This window comes from the organism of the source record quoted next, unplaced genomic scaffold (genome assembly GCF_019419815.1).
Source record: "Pyrus x bretschneideri cultivar Hongxiangsu unplaced genomic scaffold, Pyrus_bretschneideri_v1 Contig2, whole genome shotgun sequence".
NCBI lineage: Eukaryota > Viridiplantae > Streptophyta > Magnoliopsida > Rosales > Rosaceae > Pyrus > Pyrus x bretschneideri.
The window spans coordinates 12,933,062-12,953,574 of record NW_025999501.1 but is presented as its reverse complement, the minus strand read 5'-3'; the positions used below and the strand labels follow the sequence as shown (position 1 = coordinate 12,953,574).

The 20,513-nt window shown below is 40.1% G+C and overlaps 2 protein-coding genes across 3 annotated transcripts; both read left to right on the top strand.

Moving 5' to 3' along the window:
* The first annotated feature begins 1,362 nt into the window (after positions 1-1,362).
* On the top strand, positions 1,363-12,488 carry LOC103949396. 2 transcript variants are annotated; one of them, XM_048583617.1, is made up of 15 exons: positions 1,474-1,634; positions 1,861-1,915; positions 2,045-2,144; positions 2,241-2,284; positions 2,392-2,461; positions 2,571-2,623; positions 3,059-3,180; positions 3,290-3,393; positions 3,477-3,716; positions 3,815-4,011; positions 4,204-4,331; positions 4,429-4,496; positions 10,698-10,938; positions 11,089-11,241; positions 11,330-12,488. In XM_048583617.1, the coding sequence occupies exons 1-9, from the start codon at positions 1,604-1,606 to the stop codon at positions 3,570-3,572; spliced, it is 675 nt and encodes a 224-aa protein (XP_048439574.1). In that variant the 5' UTR covers positions 1,474-1,603; the 3' UTR covers positions 3,573-3,716; positions 3,815-4,011; positions 4,204-4,331; positions 4,429-4,496; positions 10,698-10,938; positions 11,089-11,241; positions 11,330-12,488. The 2 variants fall into 2 exon arrangements, with proteins under 2 accessions (XP_048439575.1, XP_048439574.1); XM_048583618.1 differs by lacking the exons at positions 10,698-10,938; positions 11,089-11,241; positions 11,330-12,488 and adding an exon at positions 1,363-1,441 and having other exon boundaries at positions 1,565-1,634; positions 4,429-4,717.
* Positions 12,489-14,725: 2,237 nt separating this feature from the next.
* LOC103949397 (protein MIZU-KUSSEI 1-like) lies at positions 14,726-15,734 on the top strand. The gene has a single exon (XM_009360510.2). It carries the CDS (start codon positions 14,855-14,857, stop codon positions 15,629-15,631), a length of 777 nt encoding a protein of 258 aa, XP_009358785.2. The 5' UTR covers positions 14,726-14,854; the 3' UTR covers positions 15,632-15,734.
* The last annotated feature ends 4,779 nt before the right edge of the window (positions 15,735-20,513 follow it).

Here is a 20,513-nt window from a genome sequence, read left to right as displayed (position 1 = left end):
TAAATCCCATGATTTCGTAAATACTTTTTTAGATAAATTAGCCAAAAGTCAATAAAAATTTTATTATAATCGTATATTAATGACTTCTTTTTATTTTGGACTTAATCAATGATATATTTTTATTAATTAGGCATAGGTCAATGATGTCTGTCACATACACTTTAGATCATTATAAATAGTTAGAATTTGACTATTCTATCCTTCACTCTTTCTCTCTCTATAAATGTCATGAGCTTTAAACTATTATAAATAGGGATTTAGATTTGTGGGGATCCTCTAGACCTATGGATCTCAAAAATTGATACAAATGAATGTGTCGGAGGTATGTGAGTGATGGAGAAGACGAAACTAGTAAATAGACACTGAGTTGCAATGTATGTGTCTGAATCCAAGTGTAAAAAGTAGAATAAGGAAATAGACTTTGTGTTGTAGTGTCTGATCCGTGTTGACCCACAACCCCCAATTGCAGGTCCCTCACCTTACCCTCCCCAAAATCAGCCCCAACATCGCCACATCCCTCAATTGCAGGTCCCTTGACCTTAAAATCTCAGTCGATCTTAACGAAGCAACAAAGAGAGGGGTCGTGCAAACCGGTGTCTTTTGGTTGTGGAGATCTTTTTCATAACAATGGAAGAATTATATATAATAAAGTTACAGTAGATAGAGAAATTTGAAAGATGATGAAGAAGAAGAAAGAACGAAAGGGGAAGAGGTTGTGGCCGTTGAATTTCTATCCTTATGGAACTAATCTAGAGAGGATTTGAACGTGTAAATTCTATTCTATCACTCTCGCCTTTTGTTTACATGGAGGATTTTGCTCAACTTAAAAAAAAAAATAAAAAAAAATCAGGAGTCGCACGAGGTGTGAAGCGTAGGAACGTGTGAGTTATGAAACAAAAACAGAACTGGGAAACAAACACTACAACACACGGCCTGAATCCAAGTGTAAAAAGGAATGTGTTGGAGGCATGTGAGTGATCGAGAAGATGAAACTAGTAAATAGACATTGAGTTGCAGTGTCTGTGTCTGAATCCAAGTGTACAAACTAAAATAAGGAAATAGAATTTATGTTGCAGTGTCTGATCCGTGTTGACTTATCCAAAATATAAAACTATGAAAGAGGGAGTGTCGGTTGAAACGGGTGCTAGCTGTAGTGGCAGATTTTGTAATTTTTAGTTTATTTTAAATACATTTAAGTATTACAATACATGATTGACATATTTATAATCAAGATAAATATTATTAAAATAGTGTTAATATTGTAACTTTTTATTGATTTTATACAAAATCACCCTTTATTTTCTCAATTACGTATGGAGGGTTAAAAATGTATTTTTAAATAATTTTAGTTCACAAGGAGGGTTGGCCTTTGGCTTTTATATAATTAGTAACGGATACATTTTGATGAGGGTTGAGCATTGAGGGTTTTCCGTTTGATGAGGTCGGTCCGTCGGGTTAAACCCTAATTTTTTTTTTCCGACTTTGATTTGTTTATTTTTCGCGGAATTCTTCAGCGCAGAACGTTTTTCTTCGTTGTGATGCTTCGTTGTTTGAAAATTTACAGACAAGAAGAGGAGTCGTCGGTGGTGGTGCGAGTTTTGCCATGGCAGAAATCTCTTCCAATTCAGCAAAGGGTTTGTTTCTTTCTTCTTCTTCGTTGTTGTGCTTTTATTTGGATGGATTGGAATTGCTAGAGTAGAATCATGCAACTGTGTAATTTTTCTCTTGTTTTTTCATCCATAAAAACAAAATCCAGTTATTTTCTTACTAGTCTTGCCTCTGCGCTCTGTCGCTTCGGTTTTCGTATTGTTAGATGGTCTCTCTAGTCCCTTAACCGTTCCTTGAAAATTTGAGTTTCAGTGCATCCCGTGAAGGGTGATATTGCAAGTGCAGCTCACGGCAGCATTTGCGAGAGGTAGGATGTTGTCTTCGCTGTGTCTGTGCTTGTATTATTATTATTATTATCGTCTTGATTTCCATAAATTGCTACCACGGAACCAGATTTTTGTCCCCTTTTCCAGTCATGCTTTTGGTTTATGTTCAGACTTTCCCACAAAAGCCGTTGGAATAGATTTGGACATTATGTTTTTTCACACGGCGTTCGTGTGTTAGACCCTTGGAATTGTGTACAATACAGGATGGCGGTCAGATACAGTTTAGCTGAATCAGTCTTGTTTACATCCTACGCATTTTTGTGAATCCACTCTCTTCTAAAAATAGATGCATGCCACTTTGCACAGATGGAAGAGCTTCTTTCTAGCAACTTAAACAGCAATCTCACAGCGTGAGTTTCTGGTTCCCTTGTGCTTCACTTATCTTGGTTTCTATTTGCTTCAGTGGATTACAACAACTGTTCATTTTAATTCCTTCTTGCTTCTGATATGTGATCAGTTTTGTAGTGAATAAGTTCAAACCACCCTTTGCTTGGAAACTGAGGGAGGAACATCCGGATTATGTACCAGTAAGGAATATCACTTCATCAAATATGTTATTTGTTTGTCTCCTCCTATGCAAATTCAGTTAGTATCGGTACGTAATACCCCATGTTTCTAATTTGGACCTCCGTGCAGGTGGGTGTGGAGAAGGATGCAAGGAGTGACATTCCTGATATCGAAACGAAGAAGTTAGTTTCCCCCTCCCTTTTTTTTTGTTTCTTTGATTATCTTGATCCGTATTGCTGCAATGGAATTGGAATAGGAATTTCCCCCTTTTCATTCGTGCTTTTGGTATACCACGTGTTTCTAAATCCGTCTGTAAAAGAAAAATGAAACGGAACTAAAGGTGCTTCTGGTTCTAGGATTGGTCCTGGTTTATATCATGGGTTTCACAAATTGGTTGCTTCCATAACCGAGTTTATTTTTGGGTTAAGTGGGTTGGGTGTTAAAATTGACCATGTGATTTTCATACTCCACATCATATATAATTTTCTTCCAGAGAGGAAAACACACTTGTTACTACAAAGGGCAAACTCCAAGCTCATTTGTGTCCATAGCTTGCCTTGAGTGAAAGGGTTCATTCTCATGTAGTTTTTGTGCTTCTCCCTTGTTTCTGACTGCAGATACCAAGTCCATCGTGATATGCCTCTGAGAGAATTCGTTTATTATATTCAGACTTGCATCGGGAAATTTGATATATATGAGCCTATGTTTGTTCGTTTTAAGAACACTGAGCCTCCCGCAGGTGAGTAGGGCTTCGATTCCTTGTTTTACCCAGTATGATATTCATCTTGTTCCCTTCCCTCCACAAATTAGGTGTGGTTGTAATAATTATAATTCTTTCACTGTTGCAGGGGCCTTGATGTCTGCAATTGATGAGGGAGATAAGGATGAAGATGGATTTCTTCGCATGATCTACAGTGGAGATAGAGCCCTTGGATCAGTTGAAAGGTTACCAGTAAGAACTTCGGTGAATTAGATATGTTGACTTCCTAGTCATTCCAGTGGACATATTCTGATGTTATTTGAGACTTTATGCAGATTATTAACGAGAATGTCAAGATGAGGAAGTTTGTTCGCACTCGCATTAAAGTGTTAGACCCGTGGAATAATAAAAGTTTCGAGTTGGCTAGGTAACAATGTAATTGAATCAAGTATGGTTACATCCTCTACGCGTTCAGTGGATACTGTTCCAATTCAAGCCTCTATGCATGTTGTTGCGGAGAAGGCTTTGCTTTTTAAGCATGCTGGAGAGCAACTTGCTCGGGATCCTGGCATGAGGTAGTTGCGTACTCCCTTGTTCTTTAATTATGTTCAGTTGACTTGCTACAACTGAATAGGATTGTATTTTTCCACCTGTGCCTTTGATGCCCCATCAGGAGAAGGTTGTTGGACATGTACGAACCACGGAGTATAGATGCATGGAAATTGAGGCAGAAGAAACCAGATCGCGTACCAGTAAGGAATTTTACTGCATCATATATACTGTTTCTTTATTCGTATGCATTCAACAGAGGATGCAGGTTTGGGTGGAGAAGGATCCGAGCAGTGGCATTCGTGGCATTGGCCCAAAGAAGTTAGTTTCTTGTTCCCCCCAAACATTTCTTTAATTATGTTGATTTGTATCTGCTAAAGTGGAATGGAATTCCCCCCTGTTTCATGTATGCTTTTGGTAGATATATAGCTTGTCTTAAATTGAAGGCGCAAGGAGGGGTTGGCTGGGTTGTTATGTAGCTTTATCGCTTATCCTGTATTTTTGTGACTGCAGATACCATGTCCTTGGTGATATACCTCTGGGAGAGTTTGTTAGTTATATTCGGTTTACGATCAGGAAGCATGGATATGCATGGAAAAAGCCTATGTTTGTCTATTTTAAGAACACTGAACATCCCATTGGTGAGCAAAGCTGCAACTCTTGTATGTTGTAGGCCGTTGGCATAACAATGTCCGCCATCTTGTTTCCAAATTAACTTCAACTCTTCCAATGTTACAGAGACCTTGATGGCTGCATCACCTACAGTGGAAAAGAGAGAGGAGGCTGGACCAACTGAAGTGTTCTGAGTCAGTGATCTGACCTTAGTTCTTATAGCTTTATACTGATGCATTGTTAATGGGGATTATGCTCTTTCTTTCGCTGAATCACGACAACCCTATGACATGTTGAGAATCAATGTCATTTGTAGGTGAAGTAAGTGTGTGAGGTTGGTGAAGTAAGTGGAGGTTGTAGGTGAAGTAGGTGGATGTTGTAGGTGAAGTAAGTGTGTGAGGTTGGTGAAGTAAGTGGAGGTTGTAGGTGAAGTAGGTGGATGTTGTAGGTGAAGTAAGTGTGTGGTGTAGCTTTCATTTGGTTTGCTATAAATACCCAAGTCCCCAAGCATTGTATATCATCCAAGGAAAAACAAAGCCTAGAGCTAAATAAGAAAAGCTTTGCTAATTAGTTTGTTTTGTGAGTTTTCTTTAAGAGTGTGCTCTATTTTCTTCTTCTTGGGATCATTAGAGTTATCTTGGATACTCTTCTTATTCAACAATTGGTATCTAGAGCCAAGTCGGTCAGGGATCATTCTTGGTAGAGCATTGGTTGTAAAGTCTCTTGAAATTCCGAGTATGCTCTGTGGTTGCAGTTTTGACTGATCTTCCACATCAGAAAAAATTTCTTGAGATTATTGCTGGGGTTATCACAAACCTTGAGAGGGAGTTTCTTTGTGTCGAGAGTAGTGTATTACTCTGCACGGTAGTCACTCAAGCTTGTTCGGTGTAGTCAAAGTCTTGCCGATACGATGGGTGATCTTCAAGTTGTTGGAGGAATCAAGAAGCTCAACAACCAAAACTATAACACGTGGGCAACGTGTATAGAGTCTTACCTTCAAGGTCAAGACTTGTGGGAGGTTGTCGGTGGTAGTGAAGCTACACAACCGGCAGCGGAAAATGCTAACGGCGTCTTGCGGAAGTGGAAAATTAAAGCAGGCAAATCAATGTTTGCCTTAAAGACCACAATAGAAGAAGAAATGTTGGAGCACATTCGGGATGCTAAAACGCCAAAGGAAGCATGGGACACTTTTGTTACACTCTTTTCGAAGAGGAACGATACAAAATTGCAACTTCTCGAGAATGAGCTGCTATCGATGGTACAACGCGACATGACGATTGCCCAGTACTTTCACAAGGTGAAGTCGATATGCTGCGAAATTTCAGAATTAGATCCAACAGCTCCTATTGGGGAAACCAGGATGAAGAGAATAATTATCCATGGTTTGAGACCCGAATATCGAGGGTTCATTGCCGCTATACAAGGATGGCCGACACAACCATCGCTTGTAGAGTTTGAAAATTTGCTTGCAAGTCAAGAAGCTATGGCCAAGCAAATGGGAGGAGTCTCACTGAAGAGTGAAGAGGAAGCGCTCTACACCAAAAGTAAAGGCAGCTTTAAGCAGCGTGCTGGTGGTGGATCTAAAAGAAATGGTGACAAGGAAAAAGATCATCAAGGAGGAGGGAGTTCTCGGCCAGGGGGAGCTCCGAAGTATCACGGCAACCGTGGTCAGTCCCAGAATAATAAAAGATTTGAGGGCAAGTGTTACAATTGTGGAAAAAATGGCCACATGGCGAAGGATTGCTGGTTCAAAAGGCCTGCAGAAAGTAACGTCGCCAACTCAGAGAAGAAAATTGAAGATGATTGGGATGTCGTTGCGTCTCTAGCTGTGGAGGAAGAATGGGACGCAGAAGCATCATCTTGTTGGTGCTCAGAAAATGAGGCGTCACCTGACCCAAAAGAGTTTGAAGATACGTTGCAAGGGAAACTGGGAGACCAAGCTGCCCAAATCCAATCAAGTCCAGATGAGCCTGAAGATTTGCTTACTGGAGACGATGTCGACCAAGAAGTACCTAAGAGTCCTTGGCAAACAGGTGTGTACCAACAACCACAAGAAGTTAGACCTAGTAGAGTAGAAGTATCAACTCCACAATCACAACTAAGAAGGTCAACAAGAGTACGAAAGCCAAATCCTAAATATGATAATGCTGCCATAACTGATGGAGCACCAAAAGAACCTGAGGTGTTTAAAGAAGCATCACAGAGTTCTGAATGGATAAGAGCTATGGAAGAAGAAATCACTGCGCTTAAGCAGAATCAGACTTGGGATTTGGTGCCAAAGCCAAGGGATGTGAAATCCATATCCTGCAAATGGGTGTACAAGATAAAGCGTCATCCTGATGGTTCAGTTGAAAGGTACAAGGCTCGGTTGGTGGCTCGAGGCTTCTCAAGGTATGTGTGGGTCTTCTTTATAAAAGAAAAATCTGACACATTCTCAAAGTTTAAAGAGTTCAGAGAGTCAGCCGAAGGAGAAGTGGGAAAGAAGATCCGTTGCCTGCGCACAGATAACGGGGGAGAATATAGCTCAAAAGTCTGTCGAAGTATGCTACATGCAAAGAACGTACCGGGAAGGTTTTAGGCTGAAGCAATGAGGACTGCAGCCTTTGTGATCAACAGACTTCCTCAACCAAGGTTAGGATTTGTTTCTCCCTTTGAGAATCTGTGGAACATGAAACCTACAGTTAGCTATTTTCGAGTATTTGGCTGTGTATGCTATGTATTTGTTCCTGATCATTTACGGAGCAAATTTGACAAGAAAGCTGTTATATGTATCTTTGTGGGATACGACAGCCAGAGAAAGGGGTGGAAATGTTGTGATCCAACAAGTGGAAGGTGCTACACTTCACGAAATGTGGTGTTTGATGAAGCGTCTTCTTGGTGGTCATCAGAGAAAGAGGTGCTACCAGACTCTAGAGAATTTGGAGAAAAGCTGCAACAGAAGATGGGGGAGCATACTATCCAATCCCTATTCAAAGATAAATTCCATGCCGTGGGTTCCAATTGAGCCTAAGAAGGCTTCGTCCGGCTGCAAGACGTAAAAGAAAGCGCTACTTGGGAGGCAACCCAATGCACTGAATAAAACAAAGCTTGTTCATTAATTTTCGAGAAATTACAAATGTATATAACAAAGAAAGAGAAAGGTGGAGCCTTCACAAGGGTTGTGTACGTGAGGCCCCACTACGTGGCAACACTCTCGGAGCAGAAGGCATCGGAGCAGAAGGCATCGGAGCAAGAGGCATCGGAGCGGAAGGCATCGGAGCAAGAGGCATCGGAGCAAGAGGCATTGGAGCGGAAGGCATCGGAGCGGGAGGCACCGAAGATAGATCATTCAAGGCCCCAAACCTTGGTGGAACGCTGGATGACCCAGGAAAGAGGTGCCTCTGGAAGAAAGCCGCAAGCCTTTGACGGTCATTAAGCTCATCAAGCTTCCTCTTCATGCCTGTCGAATAATTGTTGGCAAGCACGTGCAAACTTCGATTCTCGTGCTTAAGCTGTTTGATCTCCTGCTTAAGACTCTCCACCTCTGCCATCAATGATTCAACCTGACGGGAGCGAGCAAGAAGGCGTTGGCCCATGTTGGACACAGAGCCAGCGCACTGAACACTGAGAGCCAGGGACTCTTGAAAGGCCAACTCATCGGACCGTCCTGAAAGCAGCTGACTATCTTTGGGAGTGAGGAGGTTCCGAGCTACTATCGTAGCCGTTGTTGCATCCGTCATCACAGAGTCCTCACCTGTAAGGGGGCCATGAGAAGATAAGAAAGACGGGCACCATACCTTATCCTGACGCGGTGCGACCGGATCACTGCTTAGACTCAAATCTAAGCAAATGTTCGATGGGTTTGATGAGCTAGCCATTTTTCAAAGAGTTTAAAGAGAAGGGTTGGATGGAGGAAAATCTCGACGGGCCGAAGATGATGTTTGGGAAGTCTTCAAAGTGTGCATTGATAGAGGTGATCGATCACCTCTATTAAAGGAGAGGCGTTCACCGAATCAGAAGACGCGTGGAAGGCGAGAAATCAGCTGCACACTTTTGCCGACAAGTGTGGGAGACAAAGCCGAAAGCTCCCGGCTTTCCAGAAAGCGAGTGCAACTTTGTCAAAAGCTCCCGGCTTTTCAGAAGACGCGTGAAGGACATTGCCGCATCCGCATTGCCACTTGCCATTACAATTCCTATATACATCAACATCCTGGTGGAAGTGGAGAAAAGGTTCTGCAAGAAGAGATTGAGATGAGACAGGTCAAGACAAATGATCAAGTTGCGGACTTGTTCACAAAAAGTTTGAGTACAGGCAAGCTCGAAATTTTTCGTTGTTTACTCAGCACAGTGCAAAGAATGAGAGCTGACATTGAGGGGGAGTGTTGAGAATCAATGTCATTTGTAGGTGAAGTAAGTGTGTGAGGTTGGTGAAGTAAGTGGAGGTTGTAGGTGAAGTAGGTGGATGTTGTAGGTGAAGTAAGTGTGTGAGGTTGGTGAAGTAAGTGGAGGTTGTAGGTGAAGTAGGTGGATGTTGTAGGTGAAGTAAGTGTGTGGTGTAGCTTTCATTTGGTTTGCTATAAATACCCAAGTCCCCAAGCATTGTATATCATCCAAGGAAAAACAAAGCCTAGAGCTAAATAAGAAAAGCTTTGCTAATTAGTTTGTTTTGTGAGTTTTCTTTAAGAGTGTGCTCTATTTTCTTCTTCTTGGGATCATTAGAGTTATCTTGGATACTCTTCTTATTCAACATGACACAGTAAAACAACTGTATTATGATCGTTCAGTTTTGTTAATGCTGCTGCCTGATAAGGCTGCTCTGCAAAAATACGTGTTTCATGGATAGAAATCCTATGAGATTTAGAAGATCTTTCCTAATAGTGTTTGTGTTACTTGGAGGGAAAGTTAATTTCTTTCTTCCTTACTATTATAAATAAAGACGGAAGAGGCATGAGGAATATCAATAATAGAATTCCTCAAGCCTCTTTTCTTCTTTGGCAATACATTTATACAAAACTTCTATCCCAAGCACATACAATGGAGCCGTAAACAGTCAAGTGAAATCCGACGACTTTGGGCATGGCCAGCTCCCATAGTGTGACGTGCGGTGTGTACAAGGTCCGGAAACGAATTCACCAATGTATGGTTGACTGGCGATTCCGGTCTCTCTGCTATTTCTCGCCCTCCTCCCTAAATTTATACTACAACATCCGGAGTATTTTTCGATTTTGGTTGCCAATTTGTAACATATGCAAAAGCTCCTTTGAAATGGCGCTTAGTCTTTTGCCCAATTACTGGATTTTATTACATAATCTACTTTCAAACACACATTTTTTAATTTTATTTTATTGATTCTATGTATCATTTTCGGTCACTTGTATTAAGAGTGTCATCAATGATGTTACTTTTGTGTGTCTACGTAATATTATATCAATAGTGGCTAATAGTGAGTTAAACTTGAATATTTTAGGGTTGTTGCCATTCTTTGCCTTTAGCTTCCGGTATTTGGATCTCCCAATATAAGCTAGAGCCAATGTGCTCACTAAGGTCACGTACTAGTGCAAAGTAGAATACCAAAACTTAATGAAAATGTGGATGAAAATTGGACGAAGGTCACATATTGTCAAAATGTTTGGAGTTTGAGTGAAAAAGTCTTGTCACATTTTTGCAATATTCCCTAATTTAATGTACATTATCATTTGGTACGTAACCCATAAAGTACCACATCGAAATTTATCATAAATGAGATCAGGTGCAAGTCAGACATGTTTTACTTGCTTGGATTTGAGAAATCATGAGTCGAGAACGAAAGAATATGGGATAAACTAACTCTACTATTAGGAGAAAGACTTACATGAGTTTACGTCATCGTGGCGCTTCGTCCAAAAGATTAATGACATTGTCTTACTGGATCGTGATAGCACGCAGCGATAAAGTTGTTCCCTGTAGGTTGCTCTCCTCCCTTAGTGCCCGTTCGATAACCATTTTGTTTTTTGTTTTTACTTTTTTTGCTATGGAAGAGTAAATGAGGTAAAGTAAGGATAAAGAAATGTGATGGGAGGGAGGGGAAGAAATGAGAGTGAATGTAAACAAAATCTTAAAAATGAAAACAATTTAAAATAATTTTTAGTTTTTCGGTTTTTAGTTTTTAGTTTTTTTTATATTTTTTTATTTTTTTATTTTGTGTATACATTTCTTCCACATCTCCTCCGCCATGCTTCATCAACCGTTGTTAACGACTTGAGCTTAGAGTTAAAAGAGAAAAACAAGAGGGAAATAGTAACATGGTACGGTTTCATTTGTTACGTGTGAGTGTTATTGTTGCAGGTTTACTCCCCCATTTTTGGAGGAGAAATTTGTTAAGATAAGTCATCACTTACATGGTATGTGCGTTTTCCCTTATTTCATGAACAAATCAGGATTCTCAGGTAGCAACATACAAGTGTGATGTGTTGTTAGTCGAACAAACCATAACTTACAGAGACCACCACAATATATGCAGCAAACATTGAGAGCGAGACAGAGCAAGACAAGGGAGGAGGACGGGACACCGGAAAGCGATGGAGCATGCAGCGCATTTTTCATATGAAGGGCTAGAGAGTCAACTCCTTCCTCCGCAAAGACCGGTTGGAGGATGGAGAGCCGTCAGATACATTCTCGGTATGTTCATGATCTTAATTTTATTATCAATGTGGTGGATTAGGTCAGTTCTGATGTGTTTTTGATTCGTGTTCTTTTTTTTTGTCCGACGAGACTTTCAAGAAGTTGGCTTCCATGAGTTTGATTGCTAATCTCGTGGTGTATCTGCAGACAAAGTACCACTTGGACAATGTGGTTTCAGCTAATGTGTTCAATATACGGTCTGGCTCATGCAACGTTGCACCATTGTTTGGTGCTTTTCTTGCTGATACTTACTTGGGAAAGTTTTATTCTCTTCTTTTCAGCTCGATAGCATCACTTCTGGTAAGAATCTGTAAATTAGCTCACAAGAATATTTGTTGCGTAAATATTTATAGCCATTCTATGAACACATCTTGTTTCAATTTGACAGGGAATGGGGACCCTGACCTTAACTGCATGCATACATAAATTAACTCCGTGTGCCTGCACTGCAAAAACTGCGCAATGCCAACAGCCGAGTACTTGGCAGATAGCGATCCTGTATTCGGGTCTTGGATTGCTTGTTGTTGGATCCGGAGGCCTTAGACCATGCAACATTGCCTTTGGAGCTGATCAGTTTGACACCACAACGGAGAAGGGAAGAGCGCAGCTTGATAGCTTTTGCAATTGGTGGTACCTCTTGTTTACTCGAGCCCTCCTCATCGCTCTCACTGTCGTGGCTTACGTTCAGTCGAATGTCAGCTGGATTTTGGGTTTTGCCATCCCAACTGACTAATTTGCTCTCTCCATTATAATTTTCTTGCTCGGAACTAGGTTGTACGTGCTCGGAACTAGGTTCCAGTAGCCGCCTGCAGAAAATGTGGTTCGAAATCTAATGTTGGACAAACTTCGGGGCAGTCATACTATGATCCTTCAGTTGGATCAGAGTCAGAGACAGCAACAATAGCGCACACCAACAAACTCAAGTTCTTCGATAAGGCTGCTATGATCGTAGACCCAAGTGAATTGGACAGCCAAGGAAAACCTAAAAACAGTTGGAAATTATGCAGTGTGCAACAAGTGGAGCAACTAAAATCCGTGGTGAGGATTTTGCCTGTTTGGATAACTGGAATTGTTTGCTTCATAGGCATGCAGCAAATGAATTCTTTTGGGATTTTTCAAACGATTCAAATGAACAAATCGATTGGCCCCAAATTCCAAATTCCACCAGCCCAGATGGGCCTAACACCGATGATTGCACCTTCGACATGGATCATCATCTACGAGATCATCTCCATTCCTCAAATGCAGAAAAGGAGCAAGAGCGAAACCGGAAGATTGACAATGGAGCAGAGGTTCAAGATTGGTATTGTGATGTCAATTCTGTGCATGGTTGTGGGTGGACTTACAGAAATGAAGCACCGTGACTCAGCTTTGGCACACGGGACTCTTGAGTCACCAATAACCGTTGCATTGCTTGTGCCGCAATTCGCCGGTTTGATTGAAGCCTTTGCTGCAATTGCCTTGATGGAGCTGCTCACCACTCAATGGCCTCAGACCATGAGGACTTTCGCTGGAGCGGTTTTCTTCCTCAGCTTGTCCAGTGCAAACTACCTAACCACCATTCTTATTAACGTGGTCAAAAAATTGAGCTGACTGAACGGAAATTCATCATGGTTGGGAGGTAATGACATTACGAAAAACAGGCTTGATTACTACTATTACACCATAGCTGCCTTCGGGGTCTTAAATTTCGTGTATTTCCATTTCTTCGCGCGCCATTATCTGTCCAATGACGTTGATCAACACTCCGAAAAGCCGTCCAACTCCGAATCCTCAGACGATAGAAAAGGGTTGTAGTCTTGTAGACAACAGACGTTGTACTATACTCTATACAATGAAAGGGGCTGTAGGTTTTCTTACCAAATTGCCAGAAAAAGAAACGAGAGCTTAGCCTTTAGGATGTTGTTGATGCTCCAATATCGAAGGATGTGTAACATGTTTGACATGTGATAAAATGACTAATGTGAAATACGTGACACAATTAGACTACCGATAAATTGTAAAATTGAACTGAATGACCAAAGTGAAGCCCGAAAATCAGGACCGCTACTGTAATTAACCGTTATAAACTTTTGGATGAAATTACGGGGGTCCCAGAATCAGAGTGGCTTTAGCTACCTAGGCTGCCACCGTAGGAACAACTCATCTCCGTGAGGATGGGCCTGCACTTCATTGAGATACGGCCCCATGTTCTGCCTTGGTCCAACCATTGTACCTGTGTCAGGCCGCAGTACTAGCTATAACCCCGGGCTTGCATCCCTTGGAGTGAGGCCTACAAGACTATGAATTTCTTTTACTTTATTAATTGTAATCAATAGTTTGTTGACAGTATTTTTAAAGGAGATGTTAAAATGTCAAAATCAGCATTAACAGTAAAAAAAATCGGTAATAATGTTTTCCAATTGAAAAGAAAAATCTGATGTGAAGTGACATGAATTGGCACCCCTCACCCTTTTTGCCAAAATTGGCAACCCTCACCCCTGCTGCCAAAATTGGCAGCACCTTCAAATATTTTTCTAATTGATTATTAAAATGCATTTTCTTGATTTATGTTTATTTTTTAAAACTATTTATAATAGTTACCTAAACTATTATACTAGTTTAACTACACTTTTAAAGATGTTAAAGTGTCACATATAATGTCAATTTTAAATTTGACATTTCCTTTGGAGATGCTCTAAGAATCGTGTAGGTCAATTAGTTAAAAATATAGGGTGAAGTGCTGATTTATTCCCTGAATTATTATTTCAGTGAAAATTGAGTCCTTGAATTATTTTTTTAGCAAAATAAGTCTCTAAATTCATAATTTTATCCTTAGTATTATGTCCAAAGCTATTTTATCTAATTTTTCGTCAACTTAAGTCACTTGACACACTTTAGAGTGTAATACCATTATTTTCTCACCTCTAATTTTTCGTCAACTTAAGCCCTTAACATTTCATATAGGTTGCGAATCTAACGTCTAATTTACCCTCTAAAGTTAACTCTATACACTATTTCTTTATGAAAAACTACCAATCTACCCTCCAATGTGTATCACATGCAAGTAACGAGACTTAAATTGATGGAAAAATTGAATGTAGTAGCTTCAAATATAATATTAGGAATGTAATTGGCAGATTTTTACAATTCAAGGATTGATTTTTTTTTGAGAAAAATAATTTAATGACCTAATTTTCACTGATGTAATAATTTCAGGACTAAATTGACAGTTCACCAGAAAAAAAAAAAACTTTGTATTTGATATCTCGGGTTGTATTTCGCCCTCTTCTACTATCGCTTATATTAAATAAAAAGTTGCAACTAATTGTTACCATGAGACCTGATTGAACCAATGAAATTATGGAGAAGAAATTAAAATCCAAGTCAAACTACGAGACCTGATTAAACCAATGAAAATTATTGTTCCTCCAAATAAAATTGTCGGACGCACATGCCGCTTGTGACATTTTCGTCAAAAAAGTTAATAATGAAATTACAAACAAGATCCAATTGTAAAAATTAAATCCCCAACCAAAAATGTCGAAACCTTAACATTTGTGGCAATACGACATCTAATTGTTCCAATGCACAAAGATGTGAATCCAGAATCGACGGCACACTACACTAGCCAACTGGACTTGACGGCACATATTTCCTTAGTTACACGAGGCGAAAGGCTGGCTAGGCTACGTGTCATGTTTATGCAAGGCTTCGCTTGCAACGGCTATTTGCACTTCGATACTTTTCCCGCGCAGTCTCCGTATATAAATGTATCTCTCTCTGCACCCCCGTAAACCACCAGACTTCCAAAACCTCTCGGAGATCCCTTCCTCTCAATTTCCTAAAACCAAAAGAATCAACCTCTCAACGTTTGGAATTCGAAACCCTAAAGCCCCTACTCCCAAGAATCCGATCGAATTATCCAAAAACCATGACCAAGATCAACGCCCTCCATCGATTTCTTCTCCCCTGCTTCTCCCCTAACTCCGCGAAATCCACCCGCTCCGCCACCGTCGCCCCCAAGAAACGCCTCAGCACGTCCTTGCGCGACGACCTGGACGACATCAATGCCGCCGCCGCCGCCGCCAAAGCCCTAGACCCCCAGGACCAAGATTCCCAATCTTCCACCTCGCCCACCCCCCAAAACGACGTCGTCTCGGTGGTTCTGCCCCAGCAGCCCCGCCCCTCGAAATCCATGGTCATCGGCACAATCTTCGGCCACCGCCGCGGCCACGTGTGGTTGTGCATCCAGCACGACCGCCGCTCCACCAAACCCACCCTCCTCCTCGAGCTCTCGGTCTCGACCCACCAGCTAGTCAACGAGATGCAATTGGGGCTCGTGCGCGTGACCCTCGAATGCAACGAGTCGGACCGGCCCCAGCTCATTGATTGCCCGCTCCTGACCGTCCCCATTTGGACCGTTCACTGCAACGGCCGCAAATTCGGGTTTGCGGCGAGAAGAAAAGCGAGCGAGAAGGTGAAATTGATGCTGAAGCTGATGCAGTCGATGACGGTTGGAGCCGGGGTAATGCCGGCTGGGTTCGCGCTTGGGTCGGAGGCGGAGTCGCATCAGGAGGTGATGTACATGAGGGCGAATTACGATCACGTGGTGGGGAGCGCTGACTCGGAGTCGTTTCATCTGATTAACCCGGATCAGTGTCCGAGTCAAGAACTCAGTGTCTTCCTGCTCCGGTCCAGGCACTCTTGAATCTGTGAGCAAAGATTCAAATACCACAGTTTTCTTTCTTTTGAAATTTGAATCAACTGCTGAAGTGGGAACTTGAAAACTAGGTGTTTTCTTTAGAGGGGGATAATTATGTTTTTGTGCAGATTGATTAGTTTTTGTTTAGGGCTAGCTTAGCCGAATCCGACAGTATCAACTGTACAATGTGTATCATCTCAGAGGTGATCAACAGATTAATCGTGATGAAATTTCAGACCATTTCTCAGATTCTGGAACAAAAGAATTAAAGTTGGGAATATTAGATTAAATTGATATGGCGGCAAAAAATGTAGCAAGAATATTTCAATGTCAGAATTGAGCGTATAATATGTTGTTTTGAAGAGAATCGCAAGCAGAACAAGCCCGTCATGTTTAAAGCCAAAAACGATAGTTTAGACTTTGAAAATTTGCATTTTGAAGTTTGTAATAAAAATCGAACTTTTTGTTTTACGTTTGATTTACTTATTTTCCATTCCCTAATACTCTCCTCAACTTTCCTAGGGTTGGATTGAGTCTATGTAAGGCTTACGGCTTCTATATAATCATCATTCATGAATTAATAAAATAAAAAAATAAACATTTCAGGGTTGGATTAAGTCTATGTAAGGCTTATGGCTTCTATATAATCATCATTCATGAATTAATAAATAAAATAAAAACCTTTGAGATCTTCTCTTTAAACTGGTGGATTTCAGCCTTGTAATTCTTGGGGTTTAGGTTTGTATCCCATTGACTACGCTTGTGACAAGTCAATTGGTATTAGAGCATGGATTTGTCCTTAACTAATGGCAATCGATCATGGGAGAAGCAAAACCCTAAGCCACGTTGTTCGTAGGGGGGTACCAAATATTTTTTCTGGGAAATGATTGCAATGAAGGCTTTCTAGTGTTGGTTGAACCGACTTATTGTTAAGCAATTATTTTTTCCGATTTATAGAAATTGTATTTGGAAAGGAGTCAAGCAATCATTAGAAAATAAGCTAAAGTGATGAACACTGATAATTCATTATGCCAAGAAACGGTGGAACCGTGGAGGTCAAGATAGAAGAGATAAAACAAGTAATTTTACTTGTTGAAGAAGATCTCCCTTGACAACCCAAAAGTTGAGACTCAAGAAATTGAAAATATAGGTAACTGAAATAGTTATAACTTTGGAGAATCAACAATTTAATAAGTTGGAGTTTAACTCCATCCTTGACTAAACAAGAAAATTGGAGAGAGAAATTTTTTATGATCGATTGACATATTTCAATCTTTTTTATGGAATTAATTTCATGATTATTTCACTTGAGTACACTAAAAGTCGGGCTTCTCGAGTTGAAAAATTTATTTGCTTAACAAGGGAGTTGTCTATTAGCTATCAAGATCATTTCAAGGAGAACTCAAGGTCAAGTTGTGAAATCCCGTCCCTGGAATTTCACTATTCATTACGTATCTCGTAATTTAAATTCTTATCCCATGTTTACGTTATTTTTATTAGTTAATTTTATTTCTGTAAATTTTGGGAATTAAATTGAATAGTTATTGGGTTTGAATTTTCGTAATTAATCTTTAAAATTCGTTGACCTTATGAGGTCACAATTAATGCTTTCGAATAGATTTCAACCCCACGAGTGCATAGGCGAAGACTGTTCGTGAACTGGGACAAGAAAATAAATGTTACGGATGTTAGAAGTTTCCTTAAAAAAAAAAAAAAAAGGGTGGAGGGGAGCTGCCAGATGGCAGCAAGGAAAAATAAACAGAGGACGGGGGAGGAAGGATAAAAAGGGGAAGAAAGAGGAACAAGAAGGGGTTGCGGGAGAGAAAGGAGGGACAGGGGAACCAATGAAGGGAGAGATCAGGGAGGGAAAGGAGAGAGGTGAGTGGCACCCAACCAAGGCTTGATATTTTGGCAACGGCTTGATAAACTTAGGGAATTATACCAGAGTGGTATATTACAAGAAACCGCTTGATATTTTGGTTTCGTTGAGTGGTCCGAAATCCGGTGTTGTTGGATTTTGTTGAGTGATTTGAAATCTTTGTGCTCATTTCCATAGGGTTAGTCTAGAACCCTAGATTCAAGTGAACAGGAATTACCCACAATAGACCTTGTATATTTATATACCAAGTTATTACTCAAAATCCAAATCGGGAATTATATAGAGATGGCTTACAAGGCTCTTGATCTCTATGAAGTTTCTGATTTCCGATCCGTTGCTCACTATATCAAACAGCTTCAATTATTTTTATCCGCAAAACTTGTCTATTGGAGTTATATTTTAATTCAATATAGACCAACCTACGGAGAGGAGAACTTGGGTGCAGAAGGGATGAGTCCATTGCTCTTAAGCACGGGACTGCACCGCAAAATTAAATAATCTTCACTTCTTTATGTAAGATATTATTCTTCAACAGCAGAAAACAAGCATTGAAAAAGTGGTTTTTTTGATTGTCATCACATCTAATTATGTGATTAAATTATTGTCACAAGACGACCGAGATTAATTAGGATCCAAACGCTAACTTTTTCAGCAAGGTGTAATGGCAGTGATTTAGCTTAAACCCCAATTTAATACAACATATCTGCATAATATTTTCAAAAGTAGCCGATCTCAGCTACCACTTTTGGGTCCAAATAGCATCTTTAAAGGGTTACAACTTCCTTTCTGCTAGGAGAAAAAGCTTAATGTTTTTAGTCAAGTTAATTAATTAAAAAGGTTTTGGGATGCTATAGGTTTGGTGTGCTATTATTTTCCTATTTGTTTTCTGGTTTGTATAGGGTATAAGGCTTTGCTTTAGACTGAATCTCATTTGTGAATACTAAAGCATATATTCCCCCTTCTACTTTGTTACACTTCCCCAATTATACGGTTAGTATGTATCAAGGAACTCCGACCACGTTATTTGTTGGCGGCTTTTACAATAAAATGTGGTCTTTGACATTTTAATCCCTTCTGACCACACACGATGGTCGCACCCAGTGTGAGAGCTGTCAAAGTCAGGCAACCTACCAAAGTTTTCCTCATGAGACGAAGGAGTTCCTCGTGTTCAAGGATTGCAAAAACTCTACTGAAAGCAGGGAAGAAGCTGGGAGTACTGCAGATTGAAAGCCCAGAAAGTGATGCGTAAGGTACAACTAGTACCAAGACAAGTTGGAACTAGGCAAATGCTAGTTGCTTTTCGATTCTAGACGAAATCAAATCTTATCGAACTAGGGTAATTTCACATAAATCCAAATCAACAATGGTCAGTTTCATGCCTCAACTATTTTAGTGTTCAGCTACAGCCGACGGGACGAATCAATCATGCCTTGCCAGTTGCCATTCTATTTGTTTTTTTTTTTTTTTTTTTTTCAATTTATGGATTCAGAAACTTTATATTAGCGAAAACATCCTGTTCATTTGAATTCAATCCAAAGTCCAAACTAAGATACAAAAGTTGTACAATTTGTGAGCACTAATCAGGAAAATAATTCCGTTCTGTTACCTTAACAGAAATTTGATTGAAAAATTGTTATGACCGCGATTCCTTTTCGTCCAGACCGTAGATATGACCAATATTTTAAGCATGTTTCGATGTCATAAATGTCAAGTATGCACTTCACACTGGGAGATTCTGCTCATGTTTCTTGATACCACTCCAAGCAGCTTCAACAAGGGAAAACCAGGTTTTCCTGTAACGATATAGAGTTACAACATCGATAAAAAATATTACTGTCAAACTTCGAATTCGCCCTCTTGCCATGCCGCTCACTCACGTGAGCTGGGTTCAGAACATCGTGAGACAGTTCGGTCTATATCCTTGTATCTGCAGTCCGATAGTAACCGAGAGAGAAAAAAAAAACAGGCTTTCGGAAACCAGCAGCCTAAAAAGCTCCTTATAGAATTCCAAAGCAGCCCATCAACAAAGTATACAGCAAATTTCTCTGTTCGGCAATAGTATATAGTTTGAATCGTAATCTTCAAGGATGCTCCATCACTTGAAAATGGTTATATCATAAAATTTCAAGATCTGTAAGTTACTGAAATCGTTTGCAAATAGCAAAAAGTATAAAAAGCATAACAGAATGTTCATGTTCTTATTAGAGAATTACTGTTTAGTAAATTACCCCATTCCAGGAAAAATCCCATCATTTGATACGTGCCGCAAACAGAAAAGTTGATCAGCACAGCAATCCGTCCTCTGCAGTAAGCTAGAAGCACCTCGGCGGGGCAAATGATAGATGTTTAGGAGCTCCTGCTCAGTCCAATTGCAGAGAACATAAAAGAATCATCTGAGCAATATTGTAAGGAATATAACCTGAAAATACACAAAAAGACCAAGAACATAAAAGAATCAAAACATGCATTAAGTAGTAGCTTCACGACTCATGAGCTTAACAAGTCTTCTTGCATTGGCGGCAAGGACAAGGTAATCTGCATCCCAAGGACTAGATACAACAAATACGTTTGTGCTGATCTAAACCTCAGGATGCAGATTACCCAATCCTAACCCAATATCGAGTCATCGACTCTATGAAGAAGACGGAGAAGAAAGTAAATGTAGTTAAAGGAGAAGCTGGTTGGTGGCAAGGAGGTGTGAGGCCAATCTGCTTGATGGAGTTCTGTATTTATAGTGGTACTTAAAGTGAGCAGATATATATTCGGAACGTATATTTATAGGTTAAAATATGCAATGTTGCTGCATGATAGGGCCTTATAAAAAGATGTTCTTCTATGAGCAATTATAACCAAAGAAAATGATGTTTCTTCCTTGACTGCTTTTTTAGGAGGATTAGAGAGATCTTTTTAAAAGATTCTCAACATTTTTTCCTTTTTAGATTTTTATCAACTTTGGGATTAGAAACACAAAAGTGGTGAAATATTTACAGTATTAGAGCGATATTCTAG

Coding starts and splice junctions, on each gene's coding strand:
- LOC103949396 (XM_048583617.1), top strand. CDS start 1,604: ATGGCAGAAATCTCTTCCAATTCAGCAAAGG. Junction 1,635..1,860: donor CTCTTCCAATTCAGCAAAGG/GTTTGTTTCTTT, acceptor TTTGAGTTTCAG/TGCATCCCGTGAAGGGTGAT. Junction 2,462..2,570: donor AACATCCGGATTATGTACCA/GTAAGGAATATC, acceptor ACCTCCGTGCAG/GTGGGTGTGGAGAAGGATGC.
- LOC103949397 (XM_009360510.2), top strand. CDS start 14,855: ATGACCAAGATCAACGCCCTCCATCGATTTCTTCTCCCCTGCTTCTCC.